At 39.0% G+C, this 19,782-nt stretch overlaps 1 protein-coding gene across 11 annotated transcripts in view; it reads right to left on the bottom strand.

The window, feature by feature from the left end:
• Window positions 1–18,757, bottom strand: part of hspg2 (heparan sulfate proteoglycan 2) — a 190,736-nt gene extending 171,979 nt beyond the window's left edge. For all 11 annotated transcript variants that reach the window (XM_071372650.1, XM_071372641.1, XM_071372648.1 and 8 more), the window contains exon 1: window positions 18,350–18,757. In XM_071372650.1, coding sequence (XP_071228751.1) covers window positions 18,350–18,418 — 69 coding nt within the window. In that variant the 5' untranslated portion in view covers window positions 18,419–18,757. The remainder of the gene's footprint in view (window positions 1–18,349) is intronic.
• Window positions 18,758–19,782: the final 1,025 nt, after the last annotated feature.

Below are 19,782 nucleotides of genomic sequence, written 5' to 3' on the forward strand. Positions count from 1 at the left end.
AGAAGGGAGGAGGTTGAATTGTTCATTCCCATGGGGAGGCTGTTGACATGCTAACACAGAGCAGACTCCTGCTGGCCTCAGAGGTTTATCTCCTAGCTGTTCTCTCTAGTGGGCCTCTGTAGGGCAGGCTGAGGGAGAGGCTGAAAAAGGCTGAGAGAGGTGCAGAGGAGAGGCCCTGGGTGCCGACTAGAGAGCTGAACACTTCCAGGCGCAGGGCTATGGGGTTACACAGAGGCAAACTGAGACATATTTTGGCAGGGGCTTCAAAAGATACCTGTTTGCCAACAGTGCACGAGCACTGAACGTTACAGTAGTCTTCTGAATGCGCCCATTAGGTCAAATGTACTGGGTGAGGTGCAAACTCAGGAGAAACGTTTTGTATTTTGCATTCATCAACAATAGTATGCAAGTTATTATAAAGGCTTGTGCCATTTACATTGAAAAAGATAGGGTTCTATACAGCAGAGTATTTAATAAAGTATCACTTTTCACAGGTAGGATAAAAAGAGCAAAGTTGTCACTCACAGTATCAACAGAGGCCCACACGCCCAGTTAAATAAAATAAAACATACAGTAAGCAGAAGTAACAAGTCATTTCCCCCTCTTGTTTATCTTTCTTCCTTTTGCAGAGGCATAATAACCAAAGGGCAGCTACATTCCTTCTGCCTGCCTTTCGCGCTGGACACCAATGGTTTAATAACCCCCTGGGAGAATGTGCATCATATTGGGGTTAAGAAAAGACAATTATTGAAAAAAAACAGAGCTTTTCTTCTCAAGATAGGCAGGGGCTTGTCAGACGTTGAAGGAAAAGAAGGCATGGGCCTTACAACCAGTTCAGGGGTTTGGGAATCACCCGTTCTGTGGATAATAAACAACGGGACGCGTGATATACACACCCCTGGACGACAGGGTCAAGCTAGGCGTTAACAAATGAAAAGATTGAAAAATAACAATATTTTCTAAATAATGTACTTTTGACAACAAATTGGAGGCACCAAAAACATAATTTCTATAGCCATAGAAGCCTTGGTAAATAGGATAACTATCCCACTTCAGTGCTGCAGAGTAGGGAAGGCTACAACTAGGAAGGATTCATATGACAATACATGAACTCCTCTTGAAAATCAGCAGAGCATTCAAATGGCTTAACGTCAATGCCAGTGTAAAAAACAATGAGGGGGATTCTAAAGAACACAGATGACGATAAAGTGCCTTCAAAGGGAAAGTGCCATACTAACTTAGCATTTCAATGAATCTCCAATAAGTGGAGGGCCAAGAGACAGGCAGAGAAAACCGGGAGAGAACGACGCCTCCCAGCACAATACAAAGGCTATGTCCCAAATGGAACTCTATCTCCTATATAGTGCACCACTTTTGACCAGGGTCCATAAGGTTTTGTGCAAAAGTAGTGCACTTTATAGGGAATAGGGAGCCATTTGGGACATAAAAATAGTTTCTCTCTATGATGCCTCCGGCCAGTGACCTCAGCCTGAACTCAATTTGCTCTCTGACTGACAAACATAGTTCCATAAAAGAGGTATGAGGAAGAATCCATCTAGACTAACGCTTCTTCACTCAAGCTGAATCAGCACTAAATAAAGCAGGTATTTGGAATCAAGAGTATTTATTTAGACTTAATTATTTAGACTGTTTATGTCTGTTAGCCTGATCGGAGGCCATTGACACCATTAACCTTTATTCAAGGTTTATAGTGAACCTTTGCTCTTAAACCTTACAGGCCTGTATCCAGCATAACTTAATCTCGTGTAATGAGGAGAGGAGGCTTTCTGCCCACATCGTCACAGCAACGTACTGAAGAGTGACATAGTTTAGGATGATGTGTGTTCCAAAAAAGAGCCAAGCAAAGATCTGGGGTTAAGAGAGGGACTTGCCTAGTTAAATAAAGGTTAAATATCATTTGTTTTTAAATCTGGGGTTAAGAGAGGGAAACGGAGAATGGGGAAGAAGGGGAAACATGGTTTCTCATGGGCCAGTGATAACCCTATATTCATTTAGCACCGTTGGGCCTCCACTGCTAAATTGTTGCCACCACTCCAAAAGATAGGATTTATAAAAACAAAATGGAAATATATGCATATATGTTTTGAGAATTAAAAAAAAAACATTTTCAGTGTGAAGTTAAAGGACTAAAATCAGATATGAAGTATGTAGAAAAGATCATGGAGCTACAGAGTTTTAAATAATATCATCTTTAACTAACAATCACCAAAATATAAACAAGACAGTCAGGGAGAATGTAAAATTCCAAAAATGGCATGGCATGGGGCCCACATTGATTTTGTTATAACGTTTGAGTCAATCAGATAGCATAAGAACATGGTATAAGCATGGCACTATGTGTATATTTGCAGGAAATTTGCTTTGAAAGAGATTTTTTTTCTCACCCCCCTCCCTTTGCCACCGCTGCTGGAAAAATAACCAAGGGGAAACACTGGGGTCTCCTGTTGCATCAAGCAAGACAGGCGGCACAGGAAGAGGAGTATGTGTGCTGCTCCTGCTTATGTCAGCACATGCTCCGTCCTGTACCAGCTGAGGTGCAGCTGTGTTTGGAGTCTGCCCCTCCATCTGACACGGAAGTGAAACACATGAAAGCCAAGCACACCCTCCCCACCACACCCACAACCGCAGAACACGCTGCATTGTGAGAAGAGGACTAAGATGCTTGTTTGTAGAGCTGAGTGACAAAACAAAGCATTTGATTTATTAATGCAAGAAGATGTCTAGGATGCTTGTTTGTAGAGCTGAGTGACAAAACAAAGCATTTGATTTATTAACTGTGAGTGTCGAATACTCCGCTGCTCGCTAGAACCCATTGTTTTGCATTTAGACAATTGAGAAAGAATTGTCTGTGTGAATGAATAAAGGAATGAATAGTAAAAGCAGATTCTTTGTTTCAAGTTTAATCAAGTTATGCCTCAAGCTATAATAAACTTAAACAAGATGAAAGGCACAATTGCATGAGAACCATGAATTGAAAGGTTTATCCCCAAGGTGCAGGGGAATCTCTGTAGTGAATAAATCATGTAGAAACCTGACTACAGAACACTGAAAAAAGTCAGGTTCAGAGTCGTAACCTCTGTAACCATCCCGTGTGTGTGTGTGTGTGTGTGTGTGTGTGTGTGTGTGTGTGTGTGTGTGTGTGTGTGTGTGTGTGTGTGTGTGTGTGTGTGTGTGTGTGTGTGTGTGTGTGTGTGTGTGTGTGTGTGTGTGTGTGTGTGTGTGTGTGAAAAAAATGTTTAGTCCCCACGAGGATAGAAGAACAAAATGTGTGTGTGTGTGTGTGTGTTTGAGGAGGCCGGGGCCAACCAGCCACTTCACAATAGCATTGTCCTCTGAGACAAGATGGCATCCTTCCCCTCTTGGGGGGGACTAACTCAACAATGCAATGTTTGTCAAGCCAAGTCAAGTCAAATCAAATTTGATTTGTCACATGCTTCATAAACAACAGGTGTAGGCTAAAAGTAAAATGCTTACTTACAGGCTCTTCCCAACAATGCAGAGAAAAATAATAACATAAAGAATAAATACACAGGGAGTAAAGATAACTTGGCTATATACACAGGGTGAGTACCGAGTTGACGTGCAGGGCTACGGACGAGATAATTGAAGTAGATATGTACATATAGGTATGAATAAAGTAACTAGGCAACAGGATAGATGATAAACAGTAGCAGCAGCGTATAGAGCCTTCTGAAAGTACTCACACACTTTGACTTTTTCCACATTTTGTTGTTTTACAGCCTGAATTTAGAATGGATTATATTGAGATGTTGTTCACTGGCCTACACACAGTACCCCATAATGTCAAAGTGGAATTACGTTTTTAGAAATGTGTATTAATTTATAAAAAATGAAAAGCTGAAATGTCTTGAGTCAATAAGTATTCAACCCCTTTGTTATGGCAAACCTAAATAAGCTCAGGAGTAGAAATGTGCTTAATAACAAGTCACACAAGAAGTTGCATGGACTCACCCTGTGTGCAATAATAGTGTTTACCTTGATTTTTGAATGACAACCTCAAAGTCAAAATTAGAAATTGATGAACAGAATTATAGAACATTACGTAACTATGCAGTTAAATTGAATCGAAAGAAAAAAAAGTTATTTTACAACAATGCTTTTATTGATTGTAAAAATGATTCTAAAAAGGTATGGAACACAGTTAAGGGCTTACTTGGTACATCTATCTCATCATGCCCATCTAGTGTGGAGGTTGACGGGAGAATAATAACAAAACCAGTTGATATTGCCAATCATTTTGCAGATTTTTTTACAAAGAAAATGTATTTACTGAGCAACAATGTAAACATACATTCTTCCAAACAAGTCCAATGGATTGATGATCATATTATGAGCAACAAGATCTGCTCTTTTAGTCTGCAAACGGTGTCAGTGGAGGAGGTGTTAAACCTGTTGAAGTCATTACCTGATGGTAAATCTACAGGATATGGTCTTATGGACAATTTTTTGCTTCGCTGTGCTGCTCCCCAGACTGCAGTTCCACTGAGATACATATTTAATTGGTCACTGGAAAAGGGGATGTTTGCAAATGTATGGAAGCATGTGAAACTGTGTCCTATTCCGAAAGACTGCAAAGAACCCATTACTCCTGCCAATAGTCGACCAATTAACCAATTAATCTACTCCCTACACTCAGTAAGATATTGGAGGGTATTGTGAGTAGACAAATATGGGAGTACATGGAAAATAATGATCTGATTACAGCCAATCAGCATGCTTATCGCAAAAACCATTCCACTACCACTGCATTGGTTGACATGACTGACCAGTGGCTCAATGCTATGGATAATGACAAGTTTGTGGGTGTACTATTTTTAGATTTCAGTGCAGCATTAGATTTAGTGGATCATGAAATAATTTGGACAAAATTAATGCATTATGGTTTTAAGGAGGTAGCATTGAATTGGGTACAGTCATATCTAACTGACAGGAAACAGTCCACCTATATCAATGGTTCATTTTCTTCCCCTCATGTGTTAAACTGTGGAATACCGCAGGGCAGCTGCCTTGGGCCACTTCTCTATTTAATATATACCAACGACCTTCCCTATGCCTTAGCTGAAACTCAAGCTACTATATTTGCAGATGATACTACAATTTATGCAGCAAGACAATCGGTTCAACAGGTACAGCAAGCTTTACAAGGAGATTTGGAGAATATTAGGGAGTGGGTTTGCCAAAACAAACTTGTTTTAAACACTAAGAAAACCATAGTTATGTTGGTCTGTTCCACTAGGAAAAGGCCAAAACAGCATGGGATACAATTAAGTATGGGAGGAGTACAAATTGAAGAAGTGGCAGAAACCAAACTATTGGGAGTGCAGCTAGACAACTGCTTATCATGGTCGTCTCAAATAACTAATCTATGTAAAACAAATATTTAAACAGCATGCATAATCAGAAGGATAGCTAAATATTTACCAGGAAAAATTCTTCAGCAAAAAACACAAGCATTAATTGAGAGTCAGGTGAACTACTGTTCTGTGGTCTGGGGAAATGCATCATCAAGTGAAGTTAGGAGGCTGCAGAATGCACAGAACAAAGCAGCAAGGATTGTTTTAAGGTGGAGATATGGTTCTTCTGTTGCAGTCATGCGCAATGTTCTTGGTTGGTCATCAATCGATAAGATAATTGAAAGGAACATGCTTATTTTATTTCATAATATACATCATTTAAAACGGCCAAGTTCTATACACAACGGTATTCAGTTGGTAAGAGACAGACATTCCGTAAATACTAGGAATAGATTGTCCACCATCTATGCGTTGTCCAGACAGAAAAGAGAAATAGGCAAAATAACATTTTGATTTAGAGCAATAAAGAAATGGAATAAATTAACTGAGCAAACCAGAAACCTTTCAATATATAAATGTAAACATGATTTTAAAACAATTTAAATATAATACATAGAAATGTTGTGGGACTATAGTAGATGAAGAATCAATATTTTTTTAGATTGAGTATTTATTGGGTCATTATGTTAGTATATTATGTATGTTTGTAATAGTGTGTTATATGTGGAAATGTGTTCGTATTATAAATTGTATTTTAATGTTTAAGGACTCTTGGAAGATTAGTCCAAATGGGGACTAAAAGAGATCCAAATCAAATCAAATCAAAATCTCTGTACCTCACACATACAATTATCTGTAAGGTCCCTCAGTCGAGCAGTGAATTTCAAAACACAGATTCAACCACAAAGACCAGGGAGGTTTTCCAATGCCTTGCAAAGAAGGGCACCTATTGGTAGATTGGTAGGGAAAAAAGCAGACATTGAATATCCCTTTGAGCATGGTGAAGTTATTAAATACACTTTGGATGGTGTATCAATACACCCATTCACCACAAAGATACAAGCGTCCTTCCTAATTCAGTTGCCGGAGAGGAAGGAAACCGGTCAGGGATTTCACCATGAGGCCAATGGTGACTTTAAAACAGTTACAGAGTTTAATGGCTGTGATAGGAGAAAACTGAGGATGGATCAAGAATGTTGCAGTTGCTCCACAACACTGACCTAAATGAAGCCTGTACAGAATACAAATATTCCAAAACATGCATCATGTTTGCAACAAAGCACATAAGTAAAACAGCAACAAAATTGGCAAAGAAATGTACTTTATGTCTTGAATACAAAAGCCTTACGTTTGGGGTAAATCAAACACATCACATCACTGAGTACCACTCTTTACATTTTCAAGCATGGTGGTGGCGGCATCGTGTTATGGGTATGCTTGTCATCAGCAAGGACTAGGGAGTCTTTTAGGTTACAGTTTTTTACAATCACTTTGGCACTAATTTCGGAACCTTGATGTCATTTTTCAAAACTCTAGACACAAAACTCACAACCAATGATGAAAATGCACATTTTTCAAAACTCTAACACTTTTTCCAATTGCTTGGATACAATACACATAAAGCTAAGATCATTTGTTCATTGAACTAAAATCACCTGTTCAAAATGACACAACTTAACATCAAAGTACTACCATTTCAAAATGCAATTCACACATTACATCTGAAATGACTGTCTATCCATTTCATTACAATGATTTAACTATCAATTGATACAACTGCTCAAAATGATAAGTAACTGTTGCGTTACTCTTAATGCATAGTTTTACGGAAACTGACTAACAATATTCCATGTTTAGATCATGAAAGTTTCAGGATAACGAGATCCATTGACGCCAATTACCGTGGAACATGAACCAATTGGACTACATTATCTATGGATGTAATATTTCATCATCATTCTTTATCAGACAGTGTTTCTATGGACCCATGTACCACTTTTCCAGACCATGTTTTCAGATTTGACATTACTGTACACTCACCGGCCACTTTATTAGGTAGTCCTATCTAGTACTGGGTAGAACCCCCTTTTGCCTCCACAACAGCCTGTTACGTTAAGAGATGCCCTTCTGCACACCACTGTTTTAAACAGCTGTTATTTGAGCGTTTGTGGCCTTTCTGTTGGCTTGAATGAGTCTGGACATTCTCTTCTGACCTCTCTCATTAACAGGTGGTTTTGCCCACAGAACTGCTGCTCACTGAATGTGTTTTGTTTATCGCACCATCCTCTGTAAACTCTAGAGACTGTAGTGCGTAAAAATCCCAGGAAGGCAGCTGTTTCTGAGATGCTGGAATCACCATGTGTGGCATCAACAATCATACCACGGCCAAAGTTGCTTAGATTACTCATCTTGCCTGTTCTAATGTTTGGTCGAACAACATCTAAAGCTCTCTACTCTATAAACTCTATATATTGAGTTGCAGGCAGCCACATGATTCGCTGTTCAAATGTAACCGTCCTTGATGAGCTAAATCAGGTCTGTAGAGCTGATGGCATGACCTATGTCATTGTGTGGGATAATGTCAGGTTCCACCATGCTCAAATGGTGCAAGCATTGTTTCAGGCCCATCCACAATTTACCACCCTGTGCTTACCCCCATACTCTCCTTTCCTTAAACTGATTGAGGAATTTTTCTCCACATGGAGGTGGAAGGTATATGATAGGCGGCCTCACGAACAAGCCACCCTTCTCCAGGCCATGGATGACGCATGCAATGACATCACGGCAGACCAGTGTCAGGCCTGGATTCGCCATGCCCGAAGATTCTTCCCAAGATGTTTGGCTAATGTAAACATCCATTGTGATGTGGATGAGAACCTGTGGCCAAATCCACAAGACAGGGTTGATGGAAATATAGAAGTACAGTAATCTCTCCTTTGTTTTGCTTTTTACAGTAAGCCAGGTGAGGAACACTGCAGTTGACCTTTAACTGTTTTTTATTTTTTTGTAGCTAATTATTTTTGCTTTGATTCAAAGAAACCTATGTTGTGATTTTATTGTATTTCATCAATAAATTTCATATTTTGTTCAATGATTCCACTCTGTCTGTAGTATTCTCTCTACTAGTCCTTTCACGGTGATGTATTTATGTGTAGTAGCATAATGAAACATCTATCACATATTTTGTACTACAATATTTAATGATTGTTCGAACAACTACACAGTGAAACTATCGGTATCTTGTGTGTGGGTGATCTAAATGAATGCTCCTATGGTATTTCATGATAAATGAGTTATTTGAACCAATGATTCTGCAAGTGCAAGGTTTCTTTAAAGATATGAATGCACAATGCAATGTTTTGAACACTGGACAGCCTGTGTTACAAGTGATGACCGTTTTGAGTTTTGTGTCTAGAGTTTTGAAAAATGACCACAAGGTTATGAAATTAGTGCCAAAGTGATTGTTAAAAAACTGTAAAAAGAAACGGAATAGAGCTAAGCACAGTCAAAATTGTAGAGCAAAACCGTGTGCAGTCTGCTTTCCAACAGATACTGGGAAGCAAACTCACCTTTCAGGAGGACAATAACCTAAAACACAAGGAACAAATATACACTGGAGTTGCTTACCAAGACAACATTGAATGTTCCTGAGTGGCCTAGTTACTGTTCTGACTTAAATTAGCTTGAAAACCTATGGCAAGACTTGAAAATGGCTGTCTAGCAATGATCAACAGGTATCCAGCAGGTATATTTCACTGGTCATCCCCAAAGCCAACACTTACTTTGGCCGCCTTTCCTTCCAGTTCTCTGCTGCCAATGACTGGAACGAATTGCAAAAATCACTGAAGCTGAAGTCTTATATCTCCCTCTCTAACTTTAAGCATCAGCTGTCAGAGCAGCTTACTGATCACTGTACCTGTACACATCCAATCTGTAAATAGCACATCCAACTACCTCATCCCCATATTGTTATTTATCTTGTTGCTCTTTTGCACCCCAGTATCTCTACTTGCACATCATCATCTGCACATCTATCACTCCAGTGTTAATGCTAAATTATAATTATTTCGCCTCTATGGCCTATTTATTGCCTTACCTCCCTAATCTTCTACATTTGCACACACTGTACATATATTTTTCTATTGTTTTATTGACTGTACGTTAGTTTATGTGTTGTTGTTTTTGTCACACTGTTTTGCTTTATCTTGGCCAGGTCACAGTTGTAAATGAGAACTTGTTCTCAATTGGCCTACCGGGTTAAATAAAGGTGAAAGAAAAAAAAGAAATCAACAAGCAACTTGACAGAGCTTTAAGAATTAAAAAACAACCATGTGCAAATATTGTACAATCCAGGTGTGCAAAGCTGTTAGAGACTTACCTAGAAAGACTCACAGCTGTAATCACTACCAAAGGTGATTCTAAAATGTATTTCTCAGGGGTATGAAATCTTATGTAAATGAGATACTTCTGTAATTCATTTTCAATAAATTTGCAAACATTTCTAAAAACATGTCTTTACTTTGTCATTATGGAGTGTTGTATGTAGATGGGTAAGAAACAAAATCAATTTAATACATGTTGAATTCAGGCTGTAACACAACAAAATGTGGAATAAGTCAAGGGGTATGAATACTTCCTGAAGGCACTTTATGTGATGAGTCAAAAGAATGAGTGCAAAAAGGGTCAAAGTAGATAGTCCGGGTAGATATTTGGTTAACTATTTAACTACCTATTTAGCAGTCTTATGGCTTGGGGGTAGAAACTGTTCAGGGTCCTGTTGGTTCTAGACTTGATGCATTGATACTGCTTGCCATGCGGTAGCAGAGAGAACAGTCTATGACTTGGGTGGCTGGAGTCTTTGTCTTCACCCAATTAGCTGAAGTTCTTGGGGCCCAACTTTCTAAACGGTGGTGGTGTGGATGCTGTTTGCTCTGCTGTGCTTCAGAGACCCTGGCTGGGTTCCTTATTGTGTGGCTCTTCACTGAAGTAGCTAGTCAAGAGAAAACAGGTAGCTAGTCAGAACAGGTAGCTAGTCAATAGAGAACAGGTGCGAGTTCAACAAGGCTTCTCTTTGCAGCGAACATGTTGCCAGAGTAACAATTTCAGTTGAACGATTTGAATGAACATTCCAAAATGTTACAGTGAAACATCAAACAGCTACTTTTTGCAAGGATTACTGTGGCTTTTTAGCAACAATATTCAAACTCAAAATGACTTAGCTATTCCTACTAAATATAAAATAAAGTCTACAGTTGAAGTCGGAAGTTTACATACACTTAGGTTGGAGTCATTAAAACTAGTTTTTCAAACCACTCCACAAATTTCTTGTAAACAAACTATAGTTTTGGCAAGTCGGTTAGGACATCTACTTTGTGCATGACACAAGTAATTTTTCCAACAATTGTTTACAGACAGATTATTTCACTTATAATTCTCTGTATCACAATTCCAGTGGGTCAGAAGTTTACATACACTAAATTGACTGTGCCTTTAAATCGCTTGGAAAACTCCAGAAAATTATGTCATGGCCTTAGAAGCTTCTGATAGGCTAATTGACATAATTTGAGTCAATTGGAGGTGTACCTGTGTATGTATTTCAAGGCCTACCTTCAAACTCAGTGCCTCTGCTTGACATCATGGGAAAATCAAAGACCTCACAAAAAAAATTGTAGACCTCCACAAGTCTGGTTCATCCTTGGGAGCAATTTCCAAACGCCTGAAGGTACCACGTTCATCTGTACAAACAATAGTACGCACTTATAAACATCATGGGACCACGCAGCCGTCATACCGCTCAGGAAGGAGACGCGTTCTGTCTCCTAGAGATGAATGTACTTTGGTGCGAAAAGTGCAAATCAATCCCAGAACAAAAGCAAAGGACCTTGTGAAGATGCTGGAGGAAACAGGTACAAAAGTATCTATATCCACAGTAAAATGAGTCCTATATCAAATCAAATCAAATCAAAAATATATATATCGACATAACCTGAAAGGCAGCTCAGCAAGGAAGAAGCCACTGCTCCAAAACCATCATAAAAAAAGCCAGACTACCGTTTGCAACTGCACATGGGGAAAAAAATTGTACTTTTTGGAGAAATGTCCTCTGGTCTGATGAAACAAAAATAGAACTGTTTGGCCATAATGACCATCGTTATGTTTGGAGGAAAAAGGGAGAGGCTTGCAAGCCGAAGAACACCATCCCAACCGTGAAGCACCGTGAAGCAAAATGGCTTAAGGACAACAAAGTCAAGGTATTGGAGTGGCCATCGCAAAGCCCTGACCTCAATCCAATAGAAAAATTGTGGGCAGAACTGAAAAAGTGTGTGCGAGCAAGGAGGCCTAGAAACCTGACTCAGTTACACCAGCTCTGTCAGGAGGAATGGGCCAAAATTCACCCAACTTATTGTGGGAAGCACAGACCATCGTATAAAGCATTTTGCTACACCTGCAATAACATCTGCTAAATATGTGTATGTGACCAATACAATTTGATTTGATTTGATTAAAGGATCACAGCTATAATTCTTCTTAGGGATAGCCACCTTTTTTTCAATTTTCGCCTAAAATGACATAACCAAATCTAACTACCTGTAGCTCAGGCCCTGAAGCAAGGATATGCATATTCTTGGTACCATTTGAAAGGAAACACTTTGAAGTTTATGGACATGTGAATTGAATGTCGGAGAATATAACACATTAGATCTGGTAGAAGAAAATACAACCGTTTGTTTCTTGTTTTTTTCTAACACCATCTTTGAAATGCAACAGAAAGGTCTATCACTCAGGTTGTAATTCTGATGGTGTCCACAAGATGGCAGCAGTGTGTGTGCAAAGTTTCAGACGGATAAACTGAAGTATGAGCAAACTACATGACATTTAGTGTGAAGTCGCCCAGGTACATTTGGGCAACATTTAGATTCACATAAAATGTTTCTGCAAGAAAATCGTCAAATCTGTATACTTGGACTTTGATTTAGCTTTTCCAGTATTAGTAGCCATATTATAAGTTCAACATTTGCAAAACACCCAGTTTTCAGAACATCATAACTCTCCATATTCTTATAATTTTTGTCCAAAAGGAAAAGGCTTGCTGTCGCACAAGGTTAGCAGCAACATTTTGCTACAGATTCCGTATACTTCCGTAAAGCCCAGCTCATTGGCTATCTAGCTAGCTTTGTTTGACCCCGATTGGTGCTTATTTGACAAAGTCAATCAAGTGAAGACCGCCCGCGTAATCGGCGTGCCATTCAGGCGTCGCTCTCTGACCAAATTTGGTGTCCTATAGGATATACTACACTCCTAATGATATAGTGAAGTCTGGTTACGTTCTAGGATCTCTGAGGAATACATATGAATGTGATTTGACTGGTTGAAACAACGTTTAGAGTTAGATTTTCACAGATTCCTTTCTTTGCAAATTGAACGAGTGGAAATACAAAATCGATCGTGCATGCTATATGGACCTTTTTGGGATATGAAAAGTGATTTTATCTAACAAAAAGACACTTTGTGTTATCTCTGGGACCCTTTGGATGATAAATCAGAGCAAGATTTCAGAATGTAAGTACACATTTCACCTTCAGAGGTGAATTTATCAAACCTATCGCGGTGAAAAAAGTGTTTTGTTGTTAGGAGCTCTCCTCAAACAATAGCATGGCATTTTTTGCAGTAATAGCTACTGTAAATTGGACAATGCAGTTATATTAACAATAATTTAAGCTTTCAGCCGATATAAGACACTTATATGTACCGACATTTGTTGTTTCTCTAAAATCTGCGATCGTGACGTTGACGGGACGCCTATCCCTAATAAAGCATCAACTGACTTCTCAGCTTCTAAATCTCACCACACGTGTACATTTACATTTACATTTAAGTCATTTAGCAGACGCTCTTATCCAGAGCGACTTACAAGTTGGAGAGCGACTTACAAGTGTACAGACAGATCTGGGGTAACAAAACAGAAGCACACAGAATCAAACTCCATTGCTTACTTAATATACCACACACATGGCCTGACCAAGTTTGCCTACCCTGGACTGGACTGTAGCACTAGCTATATCAAGATGTTGCATAACATTTAGAAGGGAACAAATGGGTTGAGTTTCACAGGATTAAAAAAGACCAAGGTTTATGACAATGGGCACACAGTCTGTTTATGGTCACAGGAATCCAGGGCACCCTTCCTCCGCGTGGCTCACGCCACCCCCAATGAAGTCAGGGGACACTTGTGGCTGTGGCAGTCCATACCGGGAGGGAGGGCTCGCAGTGCCAAAATAGTCAGCAGTGCTCATGGTTCTGATGTCAGACAACCAGAAAACCAAGTGGCCTCAACTCCAAACTGCTCGTAATGACAGGCAGTCAGGACTGGCACAGAGCCAGATCAAAAACCATGGCTCTGACAATACCCTGGACAGATGCTGCTTACTTTGCCAAAGTATGACGTAAAAATTGACGTTCTCAAGTCATGAGAAAACAGGAGGGTCGATAAAACATAGGAAATGCCGGCTTGAAATAACAGGGAATATCAAGCAATGCACTTCTATACCCATTTCTGAAATCTAGTAAAACAGGAAAATATGAGGTTATATTGTTGTTATTACACCCATCATCCCCTTTTCAATACAAGTTCACACTTTTTTTATTTAATCAATTTTTCCATTGTTTAATTTAAGAATTTCTACTTATTATGCTTAAATAATCCCCAATACAAGGTATTGGTGGTTAATAGCAGGATGAGAGCAGTTGATTGAGTTAGTCAACTGGTATGTGCCATTTTATTGACGTTGATTGTTTGAGTTGATTGATCCGACTTACCCTGACATTCCAGAGGAGTGAAGGGCCCCCCCATAACAACGGCCCTTTCTATCCGGGATCCTTGGGAAGTCCTTACCCCCATTGAAGTTGAGATGTAAAATGGTTAAGGTAAGGGTTAAGGTTATGGTTAAGGTTAGGGTAGGGGTTAAGGATAGGGTTTGTGGGTAGGGACATCCCAAAGATCCCATTGAGCACTAAGCCCACAGCAACAGCAGTATGTGCTTAATTGAAACATAGAGTCAAGCCTGTCAGAGTGCAGACTCAAAACGTAAGAAATAGATGCTGCTACTGATAATTAAATTATGTTGCTATTGTCATCCTTGGTCGTCATCGAGGTTACTGGTAAAGCCAACTCCTAATACAGACAGGCAGTCGAGTCAACATGTATCAGATGATCGCTGAATGGAGACCCAAAAATAAGTCGAAATTTGACAGCGATTCATGACATGCTTGAAAATTCAACCACAACAGAAAAAACACATACTTCAGCCAATTGGACATGACAACATTTAGACTCCCATTATCATCATGTAAGCCACAGGATTGACAGTGGGCCCCTCATCAACATGTCCATGTTTTGTCTCTGTTACCTTCAGCTTACTGTGGTTTATTGACTATCTCAAACGGGTGTTAGACTGTATATCTGGGACAGGGCTTCCATGAGAACGCTCATTCTTCTGATGAAATTAAAAACAGAAAAGTGCCCGGCAGCTTTTTCTATTTGATGGTAAATAGATGAGAATCAAGACATGATCTCAGGGTTATAATTATTCTCATCGTGTGAGATAAAGTGCCATCTCCTCAAATCAAATCAAATGTTATTTGTCACATCGTAAACAACTGGTGTAGAGACTAACAGTGAAATGCTTACTTACGGGTCCTTTTCCAACAATGCAGAGTTAAAGATAAAGATTAAAAAGATAACATACAAATAGAAATAGAGACAGGAGGAATAAATACACAGTGAATAACAATAACGAGTAAAAATAACATGTCTATATACAGGGAGAAGCAGTACTGAGTCTATGTGCAGGGGTACGAGGTAATTGAGGTAGCTATGTACACATAGTTAGAGGTAAAGGGACTAGGCAACAGGATAGATAATACACTGAGCTGTAGAAGCAGCGTATGTGGAGAAGTAGCAGCAGCGAATGTGGTGAGTGTGAAAGTGTGTGTGTGTGTGGCGTCAGTATGCATTTGTGGGCATGTCATGTGTGTGGGCATATGTAGTGTGCTTGTGTGTGTGTGTGTGTGTGTGTGTGTGTGTGTGTGTGTGTGTGTGTGTGTGTGTGTGTGTGTGTGTGTGTGTGTGAGTATGTGTGTGTTGGGAGTGTGTGTGTGTGTGTGTGTGTGAGTATGTGTGTGTTGGGAGTGTCAGTGTAAGTATGTGTCAGTGTGTGGGTAGAGACCACCCACTGGGCACAAACTCTTTTGAGCATACTGTTTTTAGAACACAAGGCCTGCAATGGAAATAAATATGAGCACATTTATCTATATGCCAAAAGATCGCAACAATGCCTAATTTATCATAACCATACAGATAACAAATCCTAATTTCTAAATGTCCCCATATTCACTTACTCAGTTTATTAGGTACACCCATCAAACCCCCCTTTGCCTCTAGAACAGACAGAATGTTGGGGGTCATTCAAGAAGGTGTCAGAAACGTTCCACAGGGATGTTGGGCCACGCTGATGTGATGGCATCACACAGTTGCTGCAGATTGGACGGCTATACATTCATGCTGTGAACAGCCCGTTCCAATTCATCCCAAAGATGCTCCAATGGGTTGAGGTCTGGGGACTGCACAGGCCACTCAAGTAAACTGAACAAACTGTCATTTTCGACATAGACAAACCTTATGTAAAATATGTTGACCCTGTACCTTTGAAACAATGATCTTCATATATCCACTATCAGAAGAAAAAATTGTCTGGGCAGCACCTCCTACTGGAGAGCTGATCTATCTACAGCTATTCATTTGGTCTCCCAACCAGGAGTTTAACCAAGCCCTGCTTAGCTTTGATCATTGTGACTGACTACTACCTATGTGCTATCGTGAGAATGATTATTGAGAGATAAGTTTAACACAGCAAATTAAATGCAACCATACTGTATAAGTCATATATCATCAATTATACTATTTAGGCCTATATAGCATTTGCAAAGTCATCAACAGCTATTGTTTTAATTCAACCCAGGGTTCAACTAAAAATAGACAATACATATAGGCTTAGGGTTTCAAGCTTTGGTTAATTTCAAATGTAATATTCCAGTTAATCATTAATATGTCAGAATCACGTCTCCATCGCAACTAAATCTAAGTTAAAGAATAGGACTAAATCAAATCAAGCTTAAAGTGCATTTAAAGTTTGATTAGATTAGATTTAGTCCTATTCTTGAACTTACATTTTTTGTTGAGATGGAGACGTGACTCCAACATATCAATTATTAATTTGTAGACAAACTGAACATTGAATTGTGTTTGGTTGTCAACGCAACCAATTATCAACATTTGAAGGAGATGTATATTATGCTTGGATAGCTCCATCTGTGCCACTGATTTAGTCTGGCTTTAATTCCTGGTTTGTCTACAAATTAGATTCTTGGTTGAGATGGAGACGTCAATCCAACATATCAATAAATAACTTGTAGGCAACCTGGAATTAAAGCCAGACTATGTCAGTGGGACAAAAGATACATCTCCTTCAAATGTTGATAATTGGTTGCGTTGACAACCAAACACAATTCAATATCCATTTTGCAATACAGACAGTAAATTTACATTTCTTCTTATGTAATGATATAAATCATCCATGTTCAAAATAGCATGCAAAGGTCAGAGGTCTGTGGAGACCTTCACAATTGATATAATTATTTGCGCATAATCTTGAACAGTATTGATCACTGCACTTTGTACTTTAATGTAATCTCAACTGCAACCCAGGTAATTTGGTTGTGCTATTAGACGAAGCACAGTGATAACACATTAAATTGTTCTATAAATACAAAATGCCTGACATCATATTCCCATTGGAATTTGGTTGTGCTTTTAGATGGTTGAATACATAGTGATAACACATTGGGAATTCAAGAAACTTCTGGCTGTCTTTTTGAGTGGGTGAATATAGGTTGAAATCTTATCGATCAATGTGTCAACTAAATATTACCCAAATTTTCACATTGAAATTACATGGTGTGTCCAGTGGGCTGTGTTTGGGCATAGAGTCAGTGCAAGAGATAGTTCAAAAAAGTGTCAATGCAGGTAGTCCGGGTAGCCTTGTTTTGCAGTTTTGTCTTAAAGCTTGAGGTTATTGTCTCCTACAATTCACATCATTTGAGCACAGGGCCAGGCTACACTATACATTTCATACATTATTCTTATAATCCAATGTGAAGCTCTATCTGAAGAGATATTCATAGAACATTTTGAATGAATTGAAAACAGTATCCCACTAGCACAAGAACTGAATCAAGTTAAAAAAGTATGCTGATGAATATTCATACAAGAACAAGTGGCATTATCAAAGTATATTGACACAAGTTTACTGATACCTGTTATAGACACCTGTATTTCCCCCTAGAAAAAAGCGGTTACAATCTAGCCTACCAATCAGTTGGTTTTAATGCACAGTAACTAATAAGCAACCAATTCTAGATTCTGACCAGTTTCCTTTCACATCCATTCAATCATTGTTTTATGTAGCCTTTGCATAATTTCGCAAATAATGGAATAATGGTCAAATGCTGCCAGTTTTCCTGAAGCGTTTCATGTGAAATGAGTGTGGTTCAGACAGAAGATTGAGAAAGGTATTTGCATGTAGACAGAAGAGAGACTTGACTATGAATAGACTGTTTCTATGGACAGAATTAGATCAGCTCTATTCCACTCGATATTCTAGTTTGTCACATCATTTTTTAGAACATATTTATGAAACGTATAATTAGCGTGTGGTGAATCATATATATTCAACTATGCTATATATTGGACACTTGACCCGCAACACTCAGGAAACAAATAGCACTACACTGTAATAAAGTTTGGAAAAGTAGTCTAGTAGTAAGTTCATTTTCTTTAGGAAATAATTTTCGGTTGTGCGTGGAGCAGTGTGAAAACTAGACCAGAGGATCTACAAAATCTTGTTCATGAGACTTATATTAAAGTTCAAAATAAAAGTATGTAAAAAATCACTTACATTTATCAGATGACATGTAAATATCAACGAGACGATAAGTCCAGAGACCGAGTGGATCCGCGTGCCCATTTTCCACCAACCTAGCACAGGCTGCAAATGCTGGGGAAAGGAAAATCAAGGTCCTTCACGTCTGGCCACTGAAGTAATGGTTGGGTGCACCTCTTTACACTCTCTATAAAAGACAATTATTTTCTACGTCCCACACTCGTTGGGACTTCATCAACATAAAAATGATTCCTTAATGCGTTTTCTATAGAAACGGAAAAAAATATATATTTTTTTTTAAATCACGTGAAAGAGATAGATCACTTCGCTCCCACTTTCTCTTGCACTCCGAAACTTCGACCTGTAATGCCAACGCAAGTCACTTGGAAGTCCGATGCTATTGCGATACACGAGCCACTGCCCTGAGTAAAAGGCGGAATGGAATTCAGGGAGTTCTGCTGATAGGCAGCGTAATTCCTCCGTGAGGAGACGCCGACCCACCTAGCATATCTTTTGCTTTACAGTTTTAAAACAACCCCATTGCTTTAAAATGTGTTAGGCTACATGGTTAAATGAACATTGAAATGGATCATAAATTGGATTTAATGTAGAGATGAATAATTACGCGTAAATTACGCACCAACACATATACATTCACTGTGAGTCTACTACAACTGTTGTTTACGAAGCATGTGACAAGTAACATTTGATTCGATTTTTTAAATGTAGAACCCACTCAGATGCACATTTATGACTTTTTAGCGCTTGACTTCGAGGCGTATCGTGCCCGCCAAAGATATTTGGCGAGCTTTTGTCATTCATCACATTCACCACCATCCTAACCAAAAGCGGTTTAGTGGAAGAGCTTTGTGTTGATACTACACGATGTGGAAATTACTCTTTGACCTTTAGCCTGAAGGCCTAAATATAATGTTTCTCCCAGTGGTTTAGGCCTACCTTGATGCTGGAGAAGTCTGAGCATCGGCGCCCTCTGTTGTTGATCTCGAATTAGTTGCTCTCGTTGCCCATCGAAAGCTTGATGACATTTCTCCACTGAATATCTGTGATGTGCATTTCTCAACTGCATGTCTGTGATGATGAATTACTATGATTTAACAGTACATAACAATGTAGACTTGCTGTACATTTGTAAGTCGCTCTCCAATTTGTAAGTCGCTCTGGATAAGAGCGTCTGCTAAATGACTTAAATGTAAAATGTAAATGTACATTGTAGGCCACCTAGGCCTATATTCTTTATGAAATCAATAAGCAAAACTATCATGAAGCATGTACTTTTCTAGACCCTTTCTAATGATTTAGTGTAAGCCTGGAATAACAATTCAACAACAACAGGAACACTATGGTGATACTCTTTTTTTCCTTTTTCTTTGTTACATACATATATTTAGAAGGATACAAATTCAAATGTGTTACAAAACTATACATTC

This window comes from Salvelinus alpinus, chromosome 28 (assembly GCF_045679555.1).
Source record: "Salvelinus alpinus chromosome 28, SLU_Salpinus.1, whole genome shotgun sequence".
Taxonomy (NCBI): domain Eukaryota; kingdom Metazoa; phylum Chordata; class Actinopteri; order Salmoniformes; family Salmonidae; genus Salvelinus; species Salvelinus alpinus.